The sequence below is a fragment of the Triturus cristatus genome, chromosome 12, assembly GCF_964204655.1.
Source record: "Triturus cristatus chromosome 12, aTriCri1.1, whole genome shotgun sequence".
Lineage (NCBI taxonomy): Eukaryota > Metazoa > Chordata > Amphibia > Caudata > Salamandridae > Triturus > Triturus cristatus.
This window is the reverse complement of record NC_140595.1, coordinates 527,885,738-527,911,897: the sequence shown is the minus strand read 5'-3', so window position 1 is coordinate 527,911,897 and position 26,160 is coordinate 527,885,738. Positions and strand designations below refer to the sequence as shown.

The window sequence follows — 26,160 nt, the reverse complement described above, 5'->3', positions numbered from 1 at the left end:
CGGGGTTTCACCCCTCTTCACCCAGGATAGCTTGATTCCAGTGGCATGGAGAGCACGGGACTCACGTCTGAGCATACCCGTCCCACTCGGGGTGACAAATGCAAAAACAACAGTTGATGGACAGAATGCAGAACAATGTCATACATTCACCCCAGTACAGAGATCTGGGCCTAAATCCATCGTTTTTTTGCTCACCATGCCGTTCCATTTTGAACCCAGCCATATGCAAATCAGTCTTGACCCTGTGCCTCATGGGAACAGTCCAGCCCGAACTGCCAAGCCAGGTCTTCCCTGGACTGGAAACAAGCATCCTAGGACCGGTTTCGGGCTTTCACCCCTCGTCAGCCAGGATAGCTTGATTCGAGTGGCATGGAGAGCATGGGACTCACGTCTGAGCATACCCGTCCCACTCGGGGTGACAAATGCAAAAACAACAGTTGATGGACAGAATGCAGAACAATGTCGTACATTCACCCCAGTACAGAGATCTGGGCATAAATCCATCGTTTTTTGCTCACCATGCCATTCCAGTTTGAACCCAGCCATATGCAAATCAGTCTTGACCCTGTGCCTCATGGGAACAGTCCAGCCCGAACTGCCAAGCCAGGTCCTCCCTGGACTGGAAACAAGCATCCTAGGACCGGTTTCGGGGTTTCACCCCTCTTCACCCAGGATAGCTTGATTCCAGTGGCATGGAGAGCACGGGACTCACGTCTGAGCATACCCGTCCCACTCGGGGTGACAAATGCAAAAACAACAGTTGATGGACAGAATGCAGAACAATGTCATACATTCACTCCAGTACAGATATCTGGGCCTAAATCCATCGTTTTTTTGCTCACCATGCTATTCCAGTTTGAACCCAGCCATATGCAAATCAGTCTTGACCCTGTGCCTCATGGGAACAGTCCAGCCCGAACTGCTAAGCCAGGTCCTCTCTGGACTGGAAACAAGCATCCTGGGACCGGTTTCACCCCTCTGCAGCCAGGATAGCTTGATTCCAGTCACATGGAGAGCACGGGACTCACGTCTGAGCATACCCGTCCCACTCGGAGTGACAAATGCGAACTGCCAAGTCCCGGGCTCGCCATGCCACTGGCTGGGTTCAAACTGGAATGGCATGGTTAGCAAAAAAACTATGGATTTAGGCCCAGATCTCTGTACTGGGGTGAATGTATGCTTGTTTCCAGTCCAGGGAGGACCTGGCTTGGCAGTTCGGGCTGGACTGTTCCCATGAGGCACTGGGTCAAGACTGATTTGCATATAGCCAGGTCTAAACTGGGGTGGCATGGTGAGCAAAAGAATGATGGATTTAACCCAGATCTCTTGACGGGGTGAATGTTTTGATTTGTTCTGCATTCCATCCATCAATTGTGTGTCTTTTGCTTTCTCGCCCTATTCCCATTCCAAACAGTGCAATAGTAGGGTAAGTGCTTGACTTCAGAGAGATAAAATGTACTATTCCCCCTCCAGTCTGTGCAACTGCAGGGAAAGCACTGGATTTTGGGGGGGGGGGTTAGATTTACTATTCCCACTCTAAACAGCGCAACAGTAGGGAAAGTGTTTGACATTGGAGGGGTGAAATTTACTATTCTCACTCTAGTCATCGCAAGAGTAAGGAACGTGTTGGGTTTTGAAGGGGTAAAATGTACTATTCCCACTCCAAACAGTGCAACAGCACGTAAATTGTTGAACTGCGAAGAGTTCAATTTTACTATTCTGTTGCAGTCTAAGCAAGAGTAGGGACAGTACTTTGCTTCAAATTCATTATGTATATGAGTAACCCCATAAATGTAGGACAAATTATTAAACTTGTAATAAAATATATTAAATTACATTAAAAAAAAATTAAAAAACTAAAAACAATTAATTAATTTACATATTTACTATTTAACAATTTTTTTTTATCAATGAATAAATAATTGGTATTCAATTATTAATTAATTACCTTCCCACCCTGTACCCCTACAAACCTAGCGGCCCGCATCTAATATTTATCTAAAAAAAAATATTCCATTACTTACATATGTAAAATAAGTTAAATTAGGAATTTGCAATTCATTTTTACTTAATTATCTTCCCATGCTAGACCCCTACAAACATAGCATTCTGCAACTAAGATAAAATGAAAATAGTTAAGTATTCCACAATTTCCATATTTAAAATTCAATAAATATTGACTTCACAAATATTAATTAATAATTATTTGAGCATTACTTAAACAACTTCCATCCTATACCCCTACAAACTTGGCAACCCACAACTAAAATAAAAGTTAAATCAGCATTCAATATTTTACATAATTAAAAATCAATTAAATAATTACCGATAATAAATTGTTAATTAATACTTAATTAACCTCCGACCCTACACAGCTACAAACCCATAACTAAAATATAGGTAAAATAACTAAGTATTTCATAAATTACATAGTTAAAATCAGTTGAATAATTAATAATTAATTAATAGTAAATTAATTACTAGTCAATTAACTTCCCACCCTAAGCCCCTACAAACATAACAGCCTACAAATAGCATATAACAAAAATAAATCAGTATTACATAAATTCCATAATAAATATCGATCACATAATTAAATAATTTTTTTAAATAATTTTTAATGAATTGACCTAATTAACTTCCCACCCTATCCCCATACAAACCCAAGAACAAGTACAACTCTATAAAGTATTATTAAAATTAATTAAAAAATTCTAAATCACTTCAATTACAAATTTTATTTTGAAAACAATTATTAGCATTTCTATAAAGAATAATAACATGTAAAATTATTATATCAACCAAAACACAGTAAAGTAATTGAAAAACATTATTTTAACCACCATATTACTGAAAGCGAAATTGAAAACATCAATATCATTTAAAACAATATCACTTACCTTAGAAAACGATATTCTTGTTGACAATATTTCTACATCACGCGTTTAATGTCACGATATTTAATTTCCGATATTTTTGTCTACCGATATTTTTAAATCGATATTTTGTCCAAACACCAAAGCAGTATTGTTAAGAGATATAAGAGTAAGTCAGCCAGTGGGAGTAAGAAGACAGACTCTGTCTCTATTCATTGTTAACATTGAAAGCCCTTCATTCAGCTTCTCTCTTTTAGATATTTATACCTGTGTGTGCATATCTAAAGCAGGTATTGCAGAGCCTGGGTGGGGGTTCCAAATCTTCTTAGGTGCCCTGACTTCCAGGCGACCAGAGAGAATGCTTAATTCACAAGGTTTTGAACGTCCGGCCCGATGACCTGTTTTAATAGCCAATCTTTTAATAATTTGTTTCGAACTGAATTGTTGCACATTGTGCTACTTTGCACATTTGAGGGCTGTTACGAGAGAAGTTGGGAGCAGGTAAAAAATACTTTTTCTAACTTTCAGCCATTTTTGCCACTTTTGGACAGCTAGAACCTCCATCTTTGGGCAGTGCGTGCTGTAACTCTTTCCACGGCCATATGTATTTAACGGGGGATGCAGCGCACACGCAACTGCACTAAAGTTGCTCAGTTTGCACTAAATATGTTTTAAACCTGTTTTTAATAGCCAATATTTTGATAATTTGTGTTGAATTGAATGTTGCACATTGCCCTACTTTGCACATTTGAGGGCTGTTACAAGGGAGGTTGAGAGCAGTCAAAAATACGTCTTATAACTGGGGGCCATTTTACCACATCTTTGGGCAGTGCGTGCTCTAGCTCTTTTCAGGCGGGCATGCCAAATGTTAATGTTAATGTTGTAGACTTGTAAAGCGCACAGCTACCCCAGCAACGGGGCGTCCCGGCGCTGTAGACCGCTGGGGAACCCGTCCTGGCTATCCCTGTGAGATGGTCCCTTTCTGGGTATCTCCAAGGTGAAACCAGGCATCCCCGGCGTCTGCGGGGGGCCGTTGTAGAGATGAGGCAAGCTTAATGCCCAGAGTTGCCGAGTGTGTTCCTGGTTAGAGTAGGTACCGAGGCGAGAATTATCGAGTCCGTTTTGACCCTGGTCCACGACCCTGCCGCGTCGGGAATTGAACCCTGGTCCCTGGCCGATTCTCTGCTTACGGGTCTGCCGCCTCTAACTAGTGAGCCACACCTCTCCACAAAGGCAAGCTTGTCTGCGCCCGTCAGCATCCCAAAAGTGACCAGCACCAGCCACTATGCCTGCAGGTCGCCATAAGGTGAACATTGCATATGCTACCACAAGGAGAAACTGATAAGCCTAGCCTCTCCACTAAAATACACTTTACAACCTCCATCACTCTCACTGAAGGATGGTTATTTTTGTCCTAAATGTGTGTTCCAATTAAAACCTCCACTACAGGACAAGGTACTCACATCCACTCCAAAGACTGGGAAAAGTACTACAAATTTCTCTGCAGCGCTGATCAATGTTGGCTCACTGCAGAATCATGCCACTAACATTTTTGATTTTCTGAGTGAGGAACTCCCAGACATGCTGTTTATGGCAGAAACATGGTCATCTGAGACATCCAACCCCGCAATTTTCAGAGCTATTCCAAGGGTCTATAAAATACACAAACAAGCCTGACTGAGTGGAAGGGGAGGAGGGGGTAGCTGTGGTCTACAGAGAAAATTATGACTGCCTAACAATTCCTATGGATGATCTGGAAGGAGCTGAGGCCCTTGGCTTTTGACTCACCCTATCTCCCCATCAATCGATGGCCGGGGTACTAATATACGGACCTCAGGGCCCTGCTAGACCCTTCCCCAAATCCCTAGGCAATGCTTTGGCACATCTGGCACTAAAATATGCTCATTTTCTAATATTGAGGGTGCTTAATCTACACATGGACAAAGTAGAAGATAGTGAGATGACTACAGTACTTGAAGTCATGTCTTTCCTGGAACTTACGCAACACTTTCTCAGACCTACACATCAAGTAGGTCGTGTGCTGGACCAAATTTTCTCCAACGTCACTCTGGAAATGGAAGAACCTATTCTGCAAGTCTGGACCTACCACCGCTTGATTAAGTTTGACTGGCTGGTCTTATTAAAAGTTAAAACCCCATGCGCTTCCAGAGCATTTCTTAGAGGAAACTAGGTCCCTGGAAGAGAGCACCCCCTCTCTACCAGGCATAGTGGAGGATGACGTCTGTCTCCTGGACAGCTGGAACACAGACACAAATCATAAACTCACACCAGGGGCTCAGCATATACCATGCAGAATGAAGCCGTCCAGCCCCTGGTACACAGATAGTTTCAGGAAAGAAATGATGCAAAACCTTAGAGAGAATGGTGGAAACATTATAACCCTAATGCCAAGGCATTCTAAAAAAGGCGTTCTAAAAAATGCTATACTGAAGTCAAAATAGCCAATAAGGCTCATCTGGAAGACAAGCTAGAGAGAGCAGGAGGTACATCTTAGGGAAATCTTTAAAGTTGTTAAAAACTGTATGTCTCCTGAGGCTTGTATCCAGACTTTAGCTGAGTGGAGTGATCAGCTGGCTATCTATTTTCATAATTATATCTCGATCATCCAAGCTAGCCTTTCCTCTTGCACTCAGTCCGAAGTGGTTTTGATGAATGTAATGCAATCAAGTATAGCTACCACAACTATAGCGACAATCACTAGCTTCAAACACATCCCTTGGAGGGCTCATTAGCAGCTATACACAGCCTCACATCAGGATCTCCTTCCGATCCCTGCCCTCCCAACCTATTAGCATTAGGGGCAGGCATCGTTAGCCCACTGGCTTATAAGTTGTTTAATGCATTGCTGAAGCAAGCTAAATTTTGCCCCTGCTTAAGAAACCCTCGGCGGACCAGGGAAAGCAGTCTATAGTAACTCCCGGCCCTGTCTAAAGTTCTAGAAAACATATAAATCAGCAGCTCTCCCAGTACTTTTGAAACTAATAACTTGCTCCAGCCAAGCCAGTCCGGCGTTAGACCCAACTTCAGCATGGAGACGGCTCTAGTAGAGGTTCATGAATACATCAGAGGCACCCTAGACGGTGGTGGGAATGCAGTACTGAATATGTTAGACCTGTCTGCGGCCTTTGATACAGTCCCCCACGCCAAACTTCTAGAGAATCTCCAATCCATTGGAATAGTTGGTCAAACTTTGGACTGGATGGATGGATTCCTTTTTGGAGGTTAGAGGACAAGAGGTATGGACCCTCTCTTCTCTTCAGGGTCCTGTGAAATGTCAGTGGGAGTGCCCCAGGGTTCATCCTTGAGCCCTATAATACTTAATGTATACCTTACCCCATTAGCTCAACTGATCGAAGCCTTGGAAGCAAAAGTAATCTCATAAGCTGATGATACTCAGCTGCTGTTCTCCTGGGGCAGGGAAGCAAAGATCCCAGGTGAATCCATCAGATCCTGCCTAACCGCTGTCTTCCACTGGCTAACCTCCCAGCAACTTAAATGCAACGCAGACAGAACCAAAATACTATTCTTCAGTCTTAACCCCCTGGAGACATGACATCTTCTGGCCAGATGACGTGCCTGCTTCTCGGGCCCTAAGGGAGGAACAGTGAAGAATTTGGGTGTCAAATTTGATGACTGTCTGTCTTTTTATCCACAGATTAAAACTGTAGTAGGTACATGTTTTGAGCTACTGCATATTTTAAGAAAGTTTTTACATTTGTATTTATTTTCAGCAAGGAAACTGGTTGTCAAAGCACTTAAACCCTCCAGGCTGGACTACGGAAAAAATGCCTTATATTTAGGATTTCCCGACTACCTAATCAACAGACCATAGGTGGTCCAGATTACAGCGGCCCAAAGTCTCCTTGGCATTCCTCTGAGAATGCACTTGTTCCTACATCTGTGCGGTCTCTACTGGGTCCAAATGAAGAAGAAAATCTTATTTAAAATACTTGTTCTGGTCACAACGGCACTTCATCACACAGGTGCAAGCTACCTTGAACAAGAATTAGCTTCTACGTCCCCCTGAGAAACCAACCATCAGCCAACAGCCTCCTCGCCAGAATCCCTATGATACTCTGTACCAGAGCTGGGGGACGGCGTTCTCCTTTCTAGTGCCATCTGAATGTAACAAGCTTCCCCTTGAGATACTGTGAAATGGAGCAATCTCACTGTTTACGAAAAATGTACATCCTGGCTCTTTAAGCAGGAATAGTTAGCTTACCTCACTCTGTAATTCTGGCCTGTGAGCAGAGCGCCGGGAAGCTCCTTGGAGTAAGCATACTCTAAACAAATCTCCTTTCATTTATTCATTCACTCACTTGCCTTTCATAGAATCATCAGGACTGAGCATTTTGAAGCTGCCAAGTTAGATTACTAGCAAAATACGATATGTGTCATGTCTCTTCTGGTGACCCCAGATGATGGTGGAAATATCTCAAAGGTGACAACTGAAGTCACTAATAAAGTGCCAGAAAAATCCTGAAAGAATGAAACTGTAAGATAGAAGTAACACAAAGGGTCTGAATGTGAACTGAAGGTTATTCAAACTGGTCTATCCCCCTCTCCTGCATGCACATGTTGGCAAAACAGAGCTAATATGTTGAGCCTATTTGACTGCAGATTGCTGGGGCACTTCATGAGCAGCCAAAAGTGTCTCTCCTTTCTGCTGCCTGCTAGTGTGGTCCATTCAGCTTCTTGTGAACCTTTTCACTTTAGTTGAGTTTTGTGACTTACTCTTAAACACTTCTTTTGGCAGTGCGCAGCAACACTTAGCCTTACCTATCTGGCAGCCAGGCTGCAAAAAAGCCTCTGTTGACTTGCTTAGTTGCCACACAAGGACTGAAGGCCATGCTGGTCTGTTCTGTGTGCGGGTACTCATGTGAAAACTTGCTTCATGGCTTAGTATAGTAGCTGGTCCCTCCTGTATTGCTGCTTTCTCTATGTACCATGTCTCTTCTGAGGACATGCAGAAACATACTATGCAACAACTCTCCCAAGTGACGTTAAGTAACCCTGCCCTGCATGGTTCCCTAAGACATGTGTATCTGTACAACTAGGAGCCACAAGCCCACCCCTATTTAACAGAGTGCCTCACTCACCGGATGCAAGGCATATTCTCACATCTACTTGTGTGATCATCATTGGCTCTCAGGTTTTTTTGACACCATACATTTGGGGCCTTGGTTTGACTGTGTTTTTTATACGTTGATGTTGAGTTACTGAATATGAAGACAGATTCTACATGCTGAGCTGCAGGACATAGAAACTCAGATGATTGAGTTGTTTAGTAAAGAGAAGAGAAGGAGTCAGAGAACCTCAGGAATTTTTATGTTTTTTATTTAATAGCTGTGTTCTGCATGTTAGCTCTTCAATGACGTCTTCTGTTTGGCTTCAGAGGTAGCACCAGTCCTTTTTTGATCTGTATCGCTGAGAACTGAATGGGTCATCTAGTCCTTTTCAGTATACTTTGCAAACGTGCATTACATGTACCTCAGTCTATTGAAAATTAAGGATAGCCAGGTGCCCTTATTTATAGAAATCAGGTGTGTGAAGAATTGAAGCTTAGTTTCCACCGAAGTACTGTAAGTTGTCTTTGATTTCTAGAAATTTATTAATTGAAATTCTTATGTTCTACTGTGGAGTTTTAGTGCATTAGCCTACCTCCAGCCCATCACTTCTTAACCAATGAACAAAAGGTTTTGAATGAGCTGAGGCTGGCCAACCTATGGCCACCACCGCTTTGGCTGCATTGGCGGATGTTGGTTAGAAAATAAAATGCAGACAGACTTTCATGGCTGCCATTTCCCTTTAGTGAAACTACAATACAACTAACTGCATCTGTTCAAGAAAATCACAAACACAAGGGAAAGCATTAGTCAACCAAAGGTCTTTAATGTGGGATATAACTTAGGGATCAGATTTAATTTACAAAATGTAAAATAACGTATGTTACAAGAAGGATGCAAGTAAGTCTGTTAAATATCATTAGATGATATTTATAGGATCATTGTGAACATTACCTTGATGGAAGTGAACATAGTTCTCTCTTTCAGGATCCTGTGTAATCCGAGATGCCTCAGGCAGTCTCAATGATACAGTTCCCATTGATTCCGTGGACTGTGAGGGGCTTGGTTGCAGCTACGGGTGGAATTTCACTGGCTGTGCTCAGAAGCAGACTTGCCAGTATGGACTCAGCAACCAGTATCAGGTAGGATGAATGTATAAAGACGAGATTATTTTCTATATATTATCCCATGAAAATCCACCCAATAAGCATCTGCCTCTGCTTGATGCATAATTAAATAAGAGACAAATGATTGTGACTGCACATAGTAACACTTGCTATCTGAATTGGCATGGTTGAAGACATTCAGAACCAAATAGCCGGTAATCAGGCATAAGTCCACATACTTGTAAAGTATGGATTCAATCTATGCATGACTAATTCAATTCAATTCCATTCAAAGCATTTCTTAAGGGCATGGCTACCAAATGGGCTTCTCAGTGCTCAAAGGTCTGCCAGACAACTAGGACATCATGATGACACAAACAAGTAGGTTTTCAGCTGTTTCCTGAAACTAAGTAAATTGTCATTCTGCCAGAGACTAGAGGAAGGGAATTCCATAATTTGGGAACCATGCAGGTAAACGAGCCCCCCCCCCACTCCTGGCCCTATTTACCATTGGGACAACAAGCAGATTTAGGTTCCTGGATCTTAAGTATCTTGTAGGACAATAGGGGTGAATCAAATGATGTAGGATTTGTATCCCCTTCCTATACAGAGCACAGGGAGCTGGGCACAGAGCTTTAAACTGAATCATTTTTTGTTTCAGCAGCTAATGTAGTGAGGCTAATGCCGGCGAAGCTGCCTGATGCTGTGAGAATCCGGGCAGCAGTTTGAGTTACCTGGAGTTTCTTGGTCATGGATTTCAGACAGCCTAAATATAGGGAGTTTTCATAGTCCAACCATGATAGTACCAGGCCCTGAACAACCACTCTTTGTGCAGAGCATGGCAGCCATCTTAGCAGCTTGGCCGCTTTATGTCCAACTGCCATATCATATGGTTGCATGACCTGCATTTAGATGGAAGTCACTTCGGGTCGAGGCTGTGGTAGCAGTTCTTACCTAATGACTGCTTTAAATGGTGGAGTTCTACAGATTAGTAACCAATTCTCTTTTTAGGTGAACGGCTAGGGGTTCTGGCTCCGGCTGGACGCCGATGGGCGCAGGTGGGCTTGCCTTTGGTTCACCCACTGAGCATCGCTGCCCTGGCCCTCATTGAGTAGGGAGGCCAGTTTGCACAACCTGAGTGCTAACACAAAGTGCACTTCCTGTTGTCTGAAAAATATCTACTGGCACTGAACACGGCCAGAAAGTTTAAATGCTAAGCTCGAATGTGCTGAAAAACACCCTAGTGTGATACGATCAATCTTGATCGCATAGTGTGACATTTTATCGAACACAGTAGCCAATGTATAAATGCAACACAATAGGGTGCCCACAATATGGACTGTATGGGGCAAGATAAGACTCCTGAGTTAACATGACATGAAGGTGACAGTTATCATTTATTTATACATATTGTATTTGAGAACTACGCTTTAGGACTTTCTTCTTTAAGGAAATTCGGCATATTAATAGAAATAGCAGTTCACAATCATTCATAACTTTTCCAACCATATTAAGGTTTTCGACTGCAGAGAATGCCCCCTCATCCTAGCCATGGCAAATGTCTAGCACATAGATATGGTAAGTTGTATGATAAACTATACCTGTGTACCGCAACTGCCTTCTCACTATTTCATGTTTGCAGAGTTCTCACTCTATTTCCCTTTGGGATCACTGCTTCTGCTTTTGTACTTACTGTTAAGGTACCATGAAAGCCACTATGAGTATAACCTCAGTTGTTTGTTTTGCTAGGATTCTGCATTATAAAAAACTAACCGTAGGGATGCAGATATGTTTTATTTAATTAGGGCATTGACTTTGACTGTATGAATGTGTGTATAGATCAGATTGGGATCACTCTTAGCCCTGAAGAAGGTATCAACCCTTTGTGGCGAAGTGTAGGCAGAAACAGGCCTGCCAAAGTAATTGCACTCACTGGGCATCCTGACAAATATCTTTTAGCCTTACCCAGGGTCCTATAAATGAAATTATTTGGTTTACTTTGCAGGTGAGTTTAGCCATTTGGATTCCCATGATTATCTAGTGATATTTCATAGAAAGAGATCTAGAAAAATTAGTTTAATTGTATCCAGCAGAGCAGGTGATGCATATTTGTTCTCTTGAGAACTGTATCTGGAGACAGGCTTTCAGTACCCTGCAGGCATTCCCAGAGACAGGCTTTAAGTACTGTGCGTTTCGTAAGACTAGTAGTGGTATCTCAGTGTTCCAGCAGAATGGTTGTGAATGTTGTGACAAGGTTGTAGGAGACCGTGAGTATTGAAGAATGGCAGGAGACAGGATGTGAGTATTGTCGTATGTCAGCCCACAGGTACTGAGTTACCCTGATATGGGCCAGTACAGAGGCTGTTAACACTATATCATGGTAGGAGACAAGATATGTGTGATAAGTTGGTTGGCACAAAGTCAGTGTGTTAGTACTTAGAAGGTGCATCAGGAGACGGATTGTAATTAAATATTATACTATGCCAAGAGATTGGCTGTAAGTACCTGGGTAGCCTGCCTGGAGGGAAACTGTGAGCACCCCGGGGTGTGCCAAGAGACAAGCTGTGACTGAGTAACATAGGATGGGGTGAGTGTCTGAAAAGTTTCAGCACTCCGTCCATCATCTCCTTGTGTTTGCTTTGAGTACCATAGGATGCCAAGGTAAAGTCTATTAAGTACTGTGGGCGAGCAAGGCTACGAATGCCCTGATTGTGTGCTAGAAGAGAAGTCACAATGTGTGCCATTGTGGTGGGGCAAGAGACAGGCTGCGGGAGTACCTCAGTACTCCATGATTACATTCACGACCAAGCATCACAGAAAATAATCTGTGAGTACTGTGGTTTGCAATGGGACAGGTGGTGAGTAACATTGTTATCTGGGCTATCCAAGGATAATCTGTACTCTGAAAGCAGGGTGTGAGTACCATGGTTATCCAGGATACAGAGTCTTCAAGCATAACCTGGCTTGAAGAGAAAGGTGGTGTTTTTTAGGTCGAGCTTTCGAGACCTCTTGTATATGCTTTAGTATATACTTTAGTATACTTTAGTGCATACTTATATGTGTATGTACTTTGTGGGCTCTGGAGATCAACCCTAGGACTTGTCTGCTTCCTCCTAGGGACTTTCTTTTCTGTTCAACTGCCTCTATTTAACTTGCTTGATAGTAAACGAACAGCAGAGGTTAGAAAAATACCAGAATCACTTTAGCATTCTCTAGATTCCAGTCCATAGAAATTGTCTTACATGAGCACCCGTGGATAATAATAATTTTTTCAAATCTTGTATTTTCAGTGTGATCACCGAAGGCCCTGCTTTTATATGAAAACCAGAGCTTGGACTATACCATTTCCTGTTGAAAGGCAATATATCTCTCCATCTGTTCACATACTTGGCGTGTCACACAGTTTGGAGCTTACTTGCCCTCCATGTTAAAGAACAGTAGATGTTTTCAGCACCTAGGCTAATGAGCAGCATAGCTAAATACATATAAGGTCCCAAAGGCGAGACCGAATGCATTGCAAATGCTTGTTTAATATTAAACATTGGGTTCAATGTTGCAAGAGCTGGAACTGGCATCTTACTGGTAGACTTTAAAATACTTTCACAACATCTGGATGGGTTGTCATGACCCAAACATGCACCCTTTCTATCTAAGGGCTCCAGTGTGGGGCTGGTTTGAACTTTTTTTCTTGGTACTTACGTTTAGAAAATGCTGTTAATTCTACATCTTCTAGTACATCGGGGTGGCATCCGTGGCCATTTCACTTTTATTCTATCCCACATATCAGTTTCTGACATGAAGCAAGTGATTGAAGCAGCGTGGCTGTACACGGTCAGGTTTTAATAAAACATTATGCATTCCGATCCAGCCAGTATAATCAGAAACACGCCATGTGCATTATTGGCAGGCAGGCAGGCACCCTAGGCAGGGTTCTAATTTTTTTAATTTGGGTGATTGTGGGTTTTATGTTTGATTCTGAATGCAGAACTTAATGTATTAGAATGTACCATGCCTGACATGGGACAGCTCCAGAATCCATCATTATCAGCAATGTGGCATGCTGCTTATAAGAAGTAAAATGAAGTGCATATATTCGTATTTCTAGAATACTGTGCTTTCCAAGCCGGGAGCAAGGGAACACTTTGCATAGCAATAGTGCTGACGTGGGAACTCATTTTATGGTATTTAAATGATTCACCACCCTTTCCTCAATGTAGGTCTTTGACACAAATGAGGCATGCCCGTAGAGTGTGCCAGTGATACCTCTTAAAAGATTTATACCATTGAGCTAAACACAGAGATTGTACTGTGCTGCTAATATTTTTCAAGGTCACAGTAAGTGACATTATAGCATTTTACTGTGCCCTTCCTCGAACTCTTTCTTTCTTGACTTCCACTTATTCCCCTCTACTGTTTCCTGTCTTCTACTCAGCTTTGAACCTCATATTAACTTCCATTTTCCCCTCTTGACTCTTACATCTACCCCTCCTTGTTGACTACAAATCCCCCACCATTTCACGAATGCATCATGTTGACTTTCAATCTTTCATGCTTTCCCTCCACTGTCCTGAGGCTTTGCTTTCATTTCCTGCCCCCTTCTCACTCTTCTCTGCACCCATCATGGCTTCTGTTCCTGTCCCTCTACTTTTGTATGCATGCCATCTTGAAATTCATTGCTCGCTTTCTGGTTGCCACAGAGCCTTCATTTTGACTTACATCTTACCCTGTCTGCTGTTCTGGGCACCCTATAATAATTTCCATTTCTTCCATTGTGATATTGATATTCCTTGCTTCTGTGGGGACCTTCATCCAGTTTCCTCTGAGTCTCATCCTGACCTCCATTCCTTCCCCTCTGAGTTTGCCAACTTGACTTCCAATCCCCCCTCTCTGGAGCCCCGAGTAGTGCCTTCCCTTCCTCTATCTCTGCTCTCAAGAGCCCATAATCTTGACTTTGACTTTCTCCCCTCTGTTCTGCAGTAAACGCCATCTTGACTTCCACTCCCATTGGTCCACTTCCCTCACCCTCTTCACATGGACTCGGAGGTGGACATGTAAATAAACTAACTTTATGCCTTTAAAGACCATTTTTGAAAACTGTGAATGCTCCACTCCTGGCACTGTAACAATGCAGTGTTGACTCTGTTGCAGACTATGAGTATGGTGTCTGGATTTGCTCCACTGGTCACCGCTGGGATTTTTGGTGCCACTCTCTCATCTGCCTTGGCCTGCTTAGTTTCTGCTCCCAAGGTCTTCCAGGTAGGCGATGGCTGATTCACCATTTTTTATTATTGTCTTCATTTTTATTCTATGCTTCTTTAAATATATATAGCAAGGATATTTGCTATCAGAAGGTGGGCAATACATTTTGTTGCAGTACAGAAATGTACTTACTTAGTTTTTATATCAGCTAGTTCTAAAGTTACAGCCCACATTAATATGTGCAGACTTAATTTGCATACTTGCAAGTTGTGTGGCTGGGCATTGAGTTAAATGCTTTCTTTCCACCGAACATGGACTTATGATGTATGCCTCACTAACACATGGTTTACTCACAGAAAGCCCATGCAAAGATCAAGCCAGTGGAGTGGTTTGGTACTGACTTTGCATAGGTTTTTAGTTTCATCCATCGTTTCAATGAAAATAATTTTTACTACTCTACTAAACCTTTACTGTTAATTGAAGTCTTGCAGTTTTTAGGAAGTTATCACACTGTCTAGACATTATCATTATTGCGGGCTATTCAAGTGTTAAATGTCCACCAGCGTTCTACCATACACCCCCTTCCTGACTACGCCTTGACTGCTCCCTCCTGCTTCCCCTGACCAAGACAGAGATGCCTGACCTTCAGTTAACCATGGGAGAGGTACCTGACCTTCAGTTAACCTTGGGAGAGCTGCCTGACCTTCAGTTAGCCTTGGTAGAGTTGTGTGACCTTCAGCTAACGTTGGGAGAGTTGCCTGACCTTCAGTTAACCTTGGGAGAAGTGCCTGACCTTCAGTTAACCTTGAGAGAGGTGCCTGGCCTTCGGTTAACCTCAGGAGAGGTGCCTGGCCTTCAGTTAACCTTGGGAAGGGTGCCTGACCTTCAATTAACCTTCAGAGAGGTGCCTGACCTTCAGCTAACCTTGGGAGAGGTTTCATATCTACTTAATTTTACATGAAATAGGAATTGCTTCCATGTGAATACTTCAGATTAATTATTTAGTGAATTCTATTTCGACCCACCAAAATAGTTAGAAGCAAAAGGATCCGAAAATGCAAATTTGATAATAAAAAGAAGTTGGCCTTAATCAATTGATATACATTTGTATTTGGTTTTGGTTATCTTTATGTAAAAACGTGAAGGGGAGGAGCAGATTTGTCCTCCTTGCACATCCCTTTCTTCTGGAGTTATGAACTGTAGATGTAAATTATGTTAGCAAATTGTAATTACCCAGGTTTGTAATTTCTCCTCTGTACTTTGTGTTCACAGTGCCTGTGCAAGGATAACCTCTACCCCGTAATCGGGTTCTTCGGCAAGGGCTACGGGAAGAACAATGAACCCATCCGGGGTTATATACTGACATTTATTATTGCAGTGGCTTTCATTCTTATTGGTAAGATCATTAGATTGTGTTTTCATTATGACATTGATGTTAGTTAAATGCTGTTTCTACTGATATTTGACGGTTATATCTAACCAGATTCTTTCGAAAGACAGACTTTAGCAGTGCTTGATGTCCATATACTTTGATGCAACAGAGCCCCTGGGATTGCTCTCTCAACAAACTGCAAATAAGCATGGGCAATACCAATAAGCTTGGCTTTGGCAAGATTGTGTTGATTTAATTTTTAGCAAACATGCAATAAACATTACAATTTTAAAAACAATACAAAATTAAAATGCTGCTGTCTAAATTATGATCTGTGTATATTTTTGCAAAATAAAGGAATTGAAAATGAACTGTTGCAAAAACAAAAAAATATGAAATGAAAACATGAAATGAAAATACAGATTGGTGACCAGTCTTGGCACCAAATGGGACTTTAGGCAGGTGTTCACACATGCAAAAGCAAAATGCCATCACTCTGAGTGAATAGAGCCAATGGATGAAAGGGACTCAACAAATGCTCCATGATGTATGCTGTGGTCGCTGAAAGCAAATTTGAATGACACTTGAAGAGACCAATGGATGAAGAGGGCTGACTGAAAGCCTGCATACTTGAATATTTCTCCTCCCTATTGCTATCTCCAGCAGCCTTTATGGTGGCACCAATTTCAGGCTTGCGAATTACTTGTATATGTCAACCACAGGAGGTAATTGTGAGCATTTTTATCGAATGGTGTCAGAAATGGGGGTCTCTAATTGGTAGGTTTGTACCCTGTCCAAGCAGGGACCCTTCTCTCTAGTCAGGATAAGGGGATTACACACCCAAGATAACCCCTGCTCACCCTCTAGGTAGCTCAGCACGAGCAGCCAGGCCGATCTCAGAGGCAATGTGTAAAGCATTTGTACATAACACGCACAGTAACACATTGAAAACACTACAAATGGACACCACACAAGTTTAGAAAAACCAAGCAAGACCACAACGACAAAAATCCAACATACACAACTCAAAATATCACTTTTAGAAGGTTTCAGCAATTCTGTCCATAGAACTCTAAGGATACAGTGATTTTACACAGAGTACCATCAAATGAGCCAAAATGTCACAAGGAAAACAGCCGCAGTGCGGTGGTCTCGGACTTCGGAGACATGGTGCACTGAACTCAGGCTGCAGCGGTTTCTTCGGTCGCGGGCAGGGGTTGCGTCGATTTCTTTGGCCGCATGTCGGTGGTGCGTAGAAATTTCTCCCACACGGCGTTGCTATGTCAGAAAAACAGGTGCTGGAATTGCGATTCGGCGATATTGATGGTTTCAAAAAGCAAACCAATCTCCAAGAGCGCAGACTGGAAATGGCACCACAAGGCAGGTCAGAACTCCCAGCAGTGGAATTCAGGGATGCTGTAGATGAAGTCTTTGATGGCCCTGAGACTTCTTAACAGGAGACAAGCACACATAAGACCTTTGAGAAACCTCACAAGCAGGATACACAGCAAAGCCTAGTTATTTTCCTCCTCAAAGCAGAAGCAGCAACTGCAGGCCAACCCAGAAAAGCAACACACAGCAAAGGGGCAGTACTCCTCTTTACAGCTATTCAGCTATTTTCCTTGGCAGAGGTTCCAGAAGTGTTCTAAAAGTCTGGAGTTTAAGGCCCAATACTTATAGGCTTTTTGGTCCTTGAAGTAGGCTTACTTCAAAATAAGATGATTGTTGTTTACAAGTTCCTGCTTTGGTTCCAGACGTACTCCGGGAGGGTGGAGCCAGCATTGCGAGAGGGCTGCCAAAGCCCTATTCAGGTGTCAGTGACAACTCCTCCCACCACTCTAGGTCAGGAAGACCCATCGGCCTGGTGATGGCCCATCAGGCTATGTAGGGCACACCTCAGCTTCCTTTGTGTTACTCTCTAGAGTGAATGCACAAACAGGCCCCTCTCAGTCTAAATCAGACTTTTATTCCACAGGCAGGCAGAGGCACAAGATGGTTAAACAAGCAAATGGCCACTTACTAAAAGTGGCATTTTCAATCACACAATTTCAAAACCAACTTCACTCAAATATGTATTTTTAAATTCTGAGCTCAGGGTCCCCAAACTCAAAATCTCAATCTCTTCCCTATTGAAAGTTACACTAGTAAGATGTTAAAAAGCAGCTCCAATGACAACCTATGGGAGAGACATGCCTTTCAATAGTGAAAAACAAAAGTGGCAATATTTTACTATCAGGACATACAAAAAACACACCAACACATGTCCTATCTTCCACATGCACTGCACCCTGCCCATGGGGGTACCTTGGGCCTTCCTTAGGGGTATCTTACATGTAGAGAAAAAGGGTAGGTTAGGGCCTGGCAAGTGGGTGCACTGAAGTGTTCTGTGCCATGGCGGTGTTCCACTGTAAAGTAAATTCCCTGTAGGGAGATGGGCCACCTCAATAGTTTTGGGTTCTCACCCCTCATCTGCATCAACCATCTGAGGAGCCTGTGGTCTGTCTGAACCCAGAAGTGAGTCCCAAACAAGTAGGGTCTTAGATTCTTCAGTGCCCAGACCACAGCAAAAGCTTCTCGCTCAATTGTGCTCCACCTCTGTTCCCTAAGGAGTAACCTCCTGCTAATGAACACTACAAGTTGATCCAGGCCCTCTTTGTTCAGCTGAGAGAGTACCGCCCCCACACCATACTCTGAAGCATCTGTTTGCACAATGAATTCTTGGGAGAAGTCGGTGCTTTGAGCATGGGCGCCATGGACTCAGGGCATCAAAAGCAGTCTGTCAGGCATCTGTCAAGATCACTTTCCTTGGCTGCTTTCTGGAAGCCAGCTCAGTCAAGGGGGTAACAATGGTGACATAGCCCTTGACAAAACTCCTGTAATAACCGGTGAGACCTAAGAAATCTTTTTCCTCTGTCTAGGTCCGGGGGGGAAGGGGGGGGGGAACTCAAGCCAGAATGGTGTCAATCTAACATTGTAGGTGCACCACCTGGCTGATTCCTGGTGCCCTAAGTACACCACAAAACCCTGTCCTTGGTAGTGAGGCCTGCCTTCTGCAGAGCCTTCAACACTTTCCAGAGGTGATGCAAGTAATCTTCCAGGCCGGGACTGAACACTGCAATGTCATCCAGGTAGGCGGCACGGAAATCCTCCAGCCAAGCTAACACCTGGTTGGCCAAGCTCTGAGAGGTGGTGGGGCGTTCTTCAACCCAAAGGGCATAACATGGGACTGGTATTGTCCCTTTGGCATTGAGAACGCAGACCTCTCTTTGGCCCCATCGATCAAGGCAATCTGCCAGTACCCAGACGTTAAATCAAACGTACTGAGGAACATGGCAGCTCACAGCCGATCTATGAGCTCATAAGCTCCGGGAATGGGGTGTGTGTTAGTCTAGTGATGTCATTGTAAATGTAATGTAATGTAATTTGATACTTGTATAGCGCACTACTCACCCGCAAGGGTCTCAAGGCGCTTGTACGAATACCACTGTGGAACCCATCCTGGCTTTCCCTGTGAGGCGTCCACTCCTGGGCACCCCCAAGGTGGAGGCCAGGCATCCTTAGCGTTGTGGGGGCTGTTGTGGAGATTAAGCAAGCTATTGCCCAGAGTTGCAGAGTGGGACTCCATGATTGGAATGGCACCGAGGCGAGAATGATCAGGTCCGTGGAATTTTTGAGCCCAAGACCCGCCGAGGCGGGGAATTGAACCCTGGTCCCGGGCTAGACCTCTGCATCAGGGTCTGTCGCTCCAATCATTTAGCCACACTTCTCCACTGAGCCTGTTGCAGTGATTCTACACATATACAGAACTATGCGCAGGAATCCAGGACCTCGGTGTATAGTGGTGTACCAACTACCCACCTTAGTGACCAAAATCGCAAACTGACTAGCTATAGTGTCTCCTTCATTCTCCATACTACAGCAAAGCTACCAATGATTAGACAACCCAGAACATGTAACTCCAACTCTCTCAGGAATTGCGGGAGCAAGAACACTCTTTCACTCACTCACACTTGTCCACACCATGAGTAATCAGAGACACGGTATAGTTTAAAATGTTTATTTTAACTAACGTGCTCTAAAATGCAGTGCATGTGCTATTACTAACAGCAGAATGCATAAACACAATATAGTGAGCATTGTTACAATTCCATAGAATATGAACGGGGATATCATTTTATAAAGCCAGTGGAAAACGGCCTACTGTGTCTTGCCACCCTCCCCGTGCTAGGAACTAGTTTATTATAAAAAATAAAAGACCTCTGGGCTTTGTCAGGGGGACCCCATACCTCCAAGTCTAGATGCAAAGGTTTACATCTACGGACAAGCACAGCTCTTCTCTCTGGAAATGTTTTTCTCCAAGTGCCTCTAACATGCATGCATGCAATATTAAAAGCTCTCGATTTTCAGCAGTGCAGCTGTGCTTCGCGTTATGTCTAGGTGCGGGGGACTGACCAGAGCACAATAACAAAGGGCATTGTTTTTCGACCTTGCACATCATGTACAGACAAAAGCCACAGAGAACAGCAAGGAACGCGAAAGGCAGATGGTTTTCATGTGAACAGGTACAAGCAGAGGTTAGTGAAAACAAAGTCGTGTAGTAACTTGTGCAAAAGCAGAAGCATGGCAGCCAAGCTTGTGCTAACTTAGCAATGTCTGCAGTCAATCCACCAACCTCACTACAAGCCCACGGTAGCCCACACAGAACCACAGATCAGGTGTGGCACTGGGTGCAGCATGCCTTTGGGACCAAAACCACTGGGCTGGCCCAAGGACTGTTGGAGGGCTCTATCACTCCTAAGGTCAGCATCTTGGAAACTACTTCTTTGATGTTGTCTTTGACCCTGTCAGTCATCCTGTAAATGTTATGCTTCACAGGTAGACTATCCCCAGTGTCCACACCATGGGTGCACCAATGGGTGGCGCCTGGGGTGAGGGAAAACTGCTCCAGAAACTGGCGACAGCCACTCTGCTGTTCCAGGGTCATTGCAGGAGAGAAGTTCCCACCCTCCACTGACCCATCTTGCTCCTTGGCAGACAGTAGGTCAGGAAGAGGTTCACTCTCCTCTTCCACCCCATCATCTGTTGCCAAGAGCATATTTACTTAAGACCCCTAAAAGTGAGGTTTGAAGCAGTTCAGATGTAGGACCTTCAAAGGGTTCTTTGGAGTCTGCAAGTTCACCAGATAGGTGACATCACTCTTGCGCTCCACCACCTCAAATGTCCCAGTCCACTTGTCCTGGAGAGCACGCGGCCCCACTGGGGCCATGACCCACACTTTCTTGCCAGGCTGAAACTCAACCAGAGTGGTATTCTGGTCATACCAGCATTTCATATCTTCCTGGCTGACTTCCAGGTTCACCTGAGCGGATTTCCTTAACTGGCAATCTGGTTGCACACTTGCGCTGCAGCCTCCATTAAGTAGGTCCTGGGAGGGGAGGGTTGCTGGGGAGGTGGGCAGTGGGAAACCAGTGGCGGGTAGCAGGAAAGCGGCGAGCAGGCAGACACCTGGCCACAGGAACCTAGGGCAGCACCTAAAGGCTATGACTGGTTGCAGAGAAGGCTATGGGCAGGCTGTCAGGCTGGCTATCTAGTCTCTCCCACAAGGCAGAAGCAGCATAGGAATGTAAGAGGAAAGGCACCAAACTGGCAGCAAGAAGAGCTGCCAGAAAACAGGATTAAATTTGTTTTTGCTTTATTTAAAAGCAATCACAGACATGTTGGTCTGCCCCCACCCCTGTGATTATAGTGCTCCCCGAATTGTGACCTAGCTCATTAATAATAATGAGCCAAGTCAATTTACGACCTACTGGGAATCACAAACAGTGTAACACTCACTGTGTACATAGCTGTTTGTGATTTCCTAATAGCGAATGACAAAGATTTGCTATTAGGTCATCGCAAACCTTAGTCTATGTACATCTGTCCCTAGGTCCAATATCATATATCACTATAACAAGTGATAAGTAGTCATAAAGTGCTATGTGCTTAGCGCAAAATGAGCCATATAATTCAGCTTTTTCAGCTACACAAAAGCATTCGCACAATCAATTCAAAGTGCTATATGCATCCCTGGTAATATTCCAAATTTCTTGGCATCAGATTCATATGTCATAATGTGCACGAGAACATTCATATGGTCCACAAGTACATAACAAAATACTTCATGCAGTCATCTGGCGAATAGTAAACATTTCTCACTCAGTAAAGTGCCAGGTGCAACAGTTCGAAATGCACCCCACATTATTTATGATTTTGCTATAGGCTTTACTTTCCATATAACCCACACTCTAGTACAATCATACCATAAGGCGTACCTGACAAGGTGCCCAGTGCATCTATACGGTGAATGGTAAATAATCCTAACTCAATAAAGTGCCAGGTACATCAATCCTAAATTTACTCAGTTACTATATGAGATTTAGCTGTACATTTCACTTTCCAACCAACTCATTATTAGTTAAAGATTATCTAGAATGCTATCCCTTAATCATACAGAAGCACTCATTGTGTATGTACCAATTTGTCATTTCTCACATCTAAAGTTGTTTTTGATGACAAAATGCACAATATAGATAAGCCTTAGTAATAACAGCTTCTCAACAATGATACCAATATATTCACTCATCAGTCTGTATACATGCACATCTTCTGCCCTATAACACATTAAATTCTGCACTGTATCGTATATCATATCAATCTATGTGGTACGCATAATCACTGGCAATAAAGGAGGCAATACTCGCATGAGTTCAAACCATGATATTGATCTCTAGGCCATGTGATAGAGTCACCTATTTAGTTAAACATGACGTTCATCCCCAAATAACTTAGTCTAGGATTCATTATGTAAAATATTTCTCCAAATTTCATCTTTAGATAGAAGCAAATCAAACTTCATGTCCTTCACTAAACAAACTATACCCATCACAAATGTACATTTAATACAGCATCATTATTGAGGCCCCACAGTGCTTCAGTTCCCATCATTAAAATCAGTCTTGATTCCTGTCTCCTCAGTTCCAATTCTCTGTCCTCACCCTGGGGATGCTTACTTATATGTTTAATACCATAGTATCTAAATCCCTCCATGGAACCCTTTTGGGATTCCATTAAGTGGTTGAACATTGGATAACTAATCCACATAATGGCCATAATAAAACTGTGATAGAGGAGTCCCTACTTTCAAGTGTAAAGTTCTGGCATTCACATTCACTGACATATTTTACATACTCAGTGTTACATGTTATCCTTTCACTTATCATGGTTTTTCTTCTTTCAAAAGAGTTATATTACTTAGTATTAGGGGCATACTGGCATGCCTTACACACGTCATATTTTATGAAACCATTGATCAGGTTTTTTAACCATCCTGAAGAATCTTGACCAGGATCATAGAATTATTTATTAAAATATCACCCAGGGTTGCAGTCCTCTGGTAGGTGATGATGGTATGTCGACCCACAATACCTTTGAAATGCTCATCATGTTGTAATACATGCCAATTATTGGACAACGCTCTTTGTATTCCATAATCTCCCGAATGAAAATAGCCTGCACATGTTCGTATCCCGGAAATCTGTTACTGTTGTATTCTTATTATTCTGGTAAAAAAGAGAATCACGGTTCTTTTTTGTTGCTCTAGTCAGTGCATTATCATTGACAGTATGTGGATATCCATGGGAGGCAGATCTTCTGATCATTTTAGCTTCATCTTTCTTAGATTCAGTTTTCGTGGAGCTCCACTTCAAGATTATAGGATGTCCATTGTTGGCATGGAGCATGGAGTTTCCCTTTCTGTGCACCGTGGTGTGTAGTGTATTATCTTTTATTGTCAAGTCCACATCTAGGAATTCAATTTGCTCTCTCCTGTATGAGCTAGTACATTTTATATTCAATTTGTTCTGATCTAAGGCTCATATGAACCCCTCTGTAACCACCTATTTTCATCACATACAATGAATAAATAATCTATGAAGCAGGTCTAAATGATTACATGTTCCATATACTTGTCTTTCCTGTCGGCCCAGGTGACCACTTTCTCCCACCTCTCCTTAAGTAAATTTGCATAGGTGGAGGAGAAGGAGGTCCCCATGCCTGTTCCCTGCTGTTGTAGACACAGCCCGTTGTAAAAAAGGAAGTCATTGTGGGTGAGGCAATATTCCTAAGTATTCCTGAGTATGTTACATATACTGCAATGGCCTGTCCCCGAGAAAGTAATTTGCATGATCATGATTTATAGATTTATATAATGACAATACATCAAGTGTTATTATGATGTAGCTAGTCTTCCATGGAATTTTATCAATCTTCCTCAGGAATTCAGTGGTATTCTTGGTGTATACAAGCCAACAACATATGGGGGAGAAATACATCAAGAGATGTATTTTCTAATAGAGTTCCTATGGAGCTGACAATCTATCTTCCCAGTGGTCTATGGAGGTCCTTAAGTATTTTTGGAAGGAAATATGTAGTTGCTATCTTGGAGTCAACAATCTGCCAGTAATAATATTCGTAATATTTATATATTTATGTAAGTATTTTTATCATGATGTTTTGGTAAAATGTGAGATTAGAACGAAGTTAAACCTGTGTTTAAACCTATCTAAAAATGGAACTCTATATAAAAAATTGAAGAAACAAGTGTCTTTGACCATGGATGCGTTTTTATCCAAAACCATCGAAAGAAATGAATTGTCCAACTGATGTTTCAACCATAAAAAAAAACACACAAAATAATTCTCATGTAGTGTTTAAAAAGTATTTTACAGGAAAACAATTGAAATACTTTGAGGATGAAAAAACTCAACCATTTTGGTGCATTACAATGTTTGTGATTTGGCTCACTATGGGGGAATACCATTTCTATACAACACCTCTAGCATGAATGGTGTCAGAATCGAAAAGCAACAAATTATACATGAGCACTGGTGATTTCATTCTTCACAAGGTGTCCCTGCAAACAGCCCCCACATTCAGAGGACCAGAATTCAGTCAAACAACTTTATTTTTTCATCCCCACAGCTGAACTGAACACGATTGCCCCAATAATCTCAAACTTCTTCCTCTGCTCCTATGCCCTCATCAATTTCAGCTGCTTCCACGCCTCGATCACCAATTCTCCAGGTAAGATTTACCAATGAAGCTGTGAGGACCCAGTGAAACTCTCAGTGTTATCATTCAATCTGAATGCTTGTCACTTTATGAATGAATGCATTATAACATGTTGTCAGGTGACCTCTTTTATTTGATGTTCTTAATTTATAGAATCTGAATAGTGGTTGTATTAGTTCTCTTCTTCTGTCTGCTTTATTGCTATTCGTGAGTATGTGCCAAGGTTTGGTACAAATCAATGTGGATATTGATATTTGATTTTAATCTTCCTTTCTTTCAATCCATATTATCAATTGTTAACCTAATTCATTCATTAGTTCAATTTGGAGTTTTATATCATATAGTCAACTTGGTATATAAGGGCAACAAAAAGCAAGGTGATGGATCCATTGCTTGAATTTATCTAAACCACTGGTGATTGTTTGAGCCGCATTCCAGTCCACCATGTCTTGCCCACCCTCATGTAGAGGACAGCTTAATGCAAACCAGTATTGAACCTGCTCCTCCTGGAAGCAGTCCATCCCAAACTGCCAGGTAAATCCCCCTCCAGAAGGGAACACAAACAACCCCAGAATGGTGTCCACCTATTTGGGCATGTTCAGCAGGGTACAGCTTGAGTCTAATGGCTCAGTGGGCACAGGACCCACATCTGGGCATACACTTCACACTTACGGAGTCAACTGCAACAAATAATATTGTGATGGGTGGAACTTTTGAATTAATGTTAGCCACTGGCAATCACTTGGGCCTGATTCCAGTCCATTATTTTTCACCTCTATTGCCATTCTAGATAGAGGCCCACCCTATACAAATCAGTATTGGCCCTGCTCGTCATGTGAACAGTCCATTCCAAACTGCCAGGTGAAGCCCCCTCCAGAAGATAACACAAGTAATCCCTAACCAGTTTCAGACTATTTTGGCCTCTTTAGTAGGGTTGAGCTTGAGTCCTTTGGATTCCCTCTCCACATATGTCTCCTACCCAATGCCACGCAAGAAGTGGCAGCTGAGACTGGTGTGGTCATGGACCTGTGAACAGCTGCTACATGCATCCACCTTTCCATGTTGCCTGACACCGAACACTAGTAGTGCTACAGAACTAATACACCTTATTCACAATAATACATTAGGAAACACCCTTTTGAATGATAGCTGAGACGAAATAGCTTCACTTCAAAAGAACATTTTGAAAATAGCTTAGTTAGAAATAATGCTTGGCAGAGTAGAACTCTCCATATATCATAAGAGTTCAAAAAGGTAAAGGTTTCATTACCTTATTTTGAGATGTAGCTATTTTTTCTAAGCTTTTGTTTAATACCCGTTTGCAGCTATTTTAATAAGCTATTTTGTAATAACGTATTTTGTGTGTGCTGTTCTCTGTGAAAGTAGTAGGAGCAACTAAGAGCTGATCT

The 26,160-nt window shown here is 42.6% G+C and overlaps 1 protein-coding gene across 2 annotated transcripts in view; it reads left to right on the top strand.

Moving 5' to 3' along the window:
- Positions 1-26,160, top strand: part of SLC12A3 (solute carrier family 12 member 3) — a 297,158-nt gene that overhangs the window by 96,313 nt on the left and 174,685 nt on the right. For both annotated transcript variants that reach the window (XM_085637358.1, XM_085637357.1), the window contains exons 10-13: positions 8,951-9,105; positions 14,218-14,325; positions 15,541-15,664; positions 24,662-24,763. In XM_085637358.1, the coding sequence (XP_085493484.1) occupies positions 8,951-9,105; positions 14,218-14,325; positions 15,541-15,664; positions 24,662-24,763 (489 nt within the window). The remainder of the gene's footprint in view (positions 1-8,950; positions 9,106-14,217; positions 14,326-15,540; positions 15,665-24,661; positions 24,764-26,160) is intronic.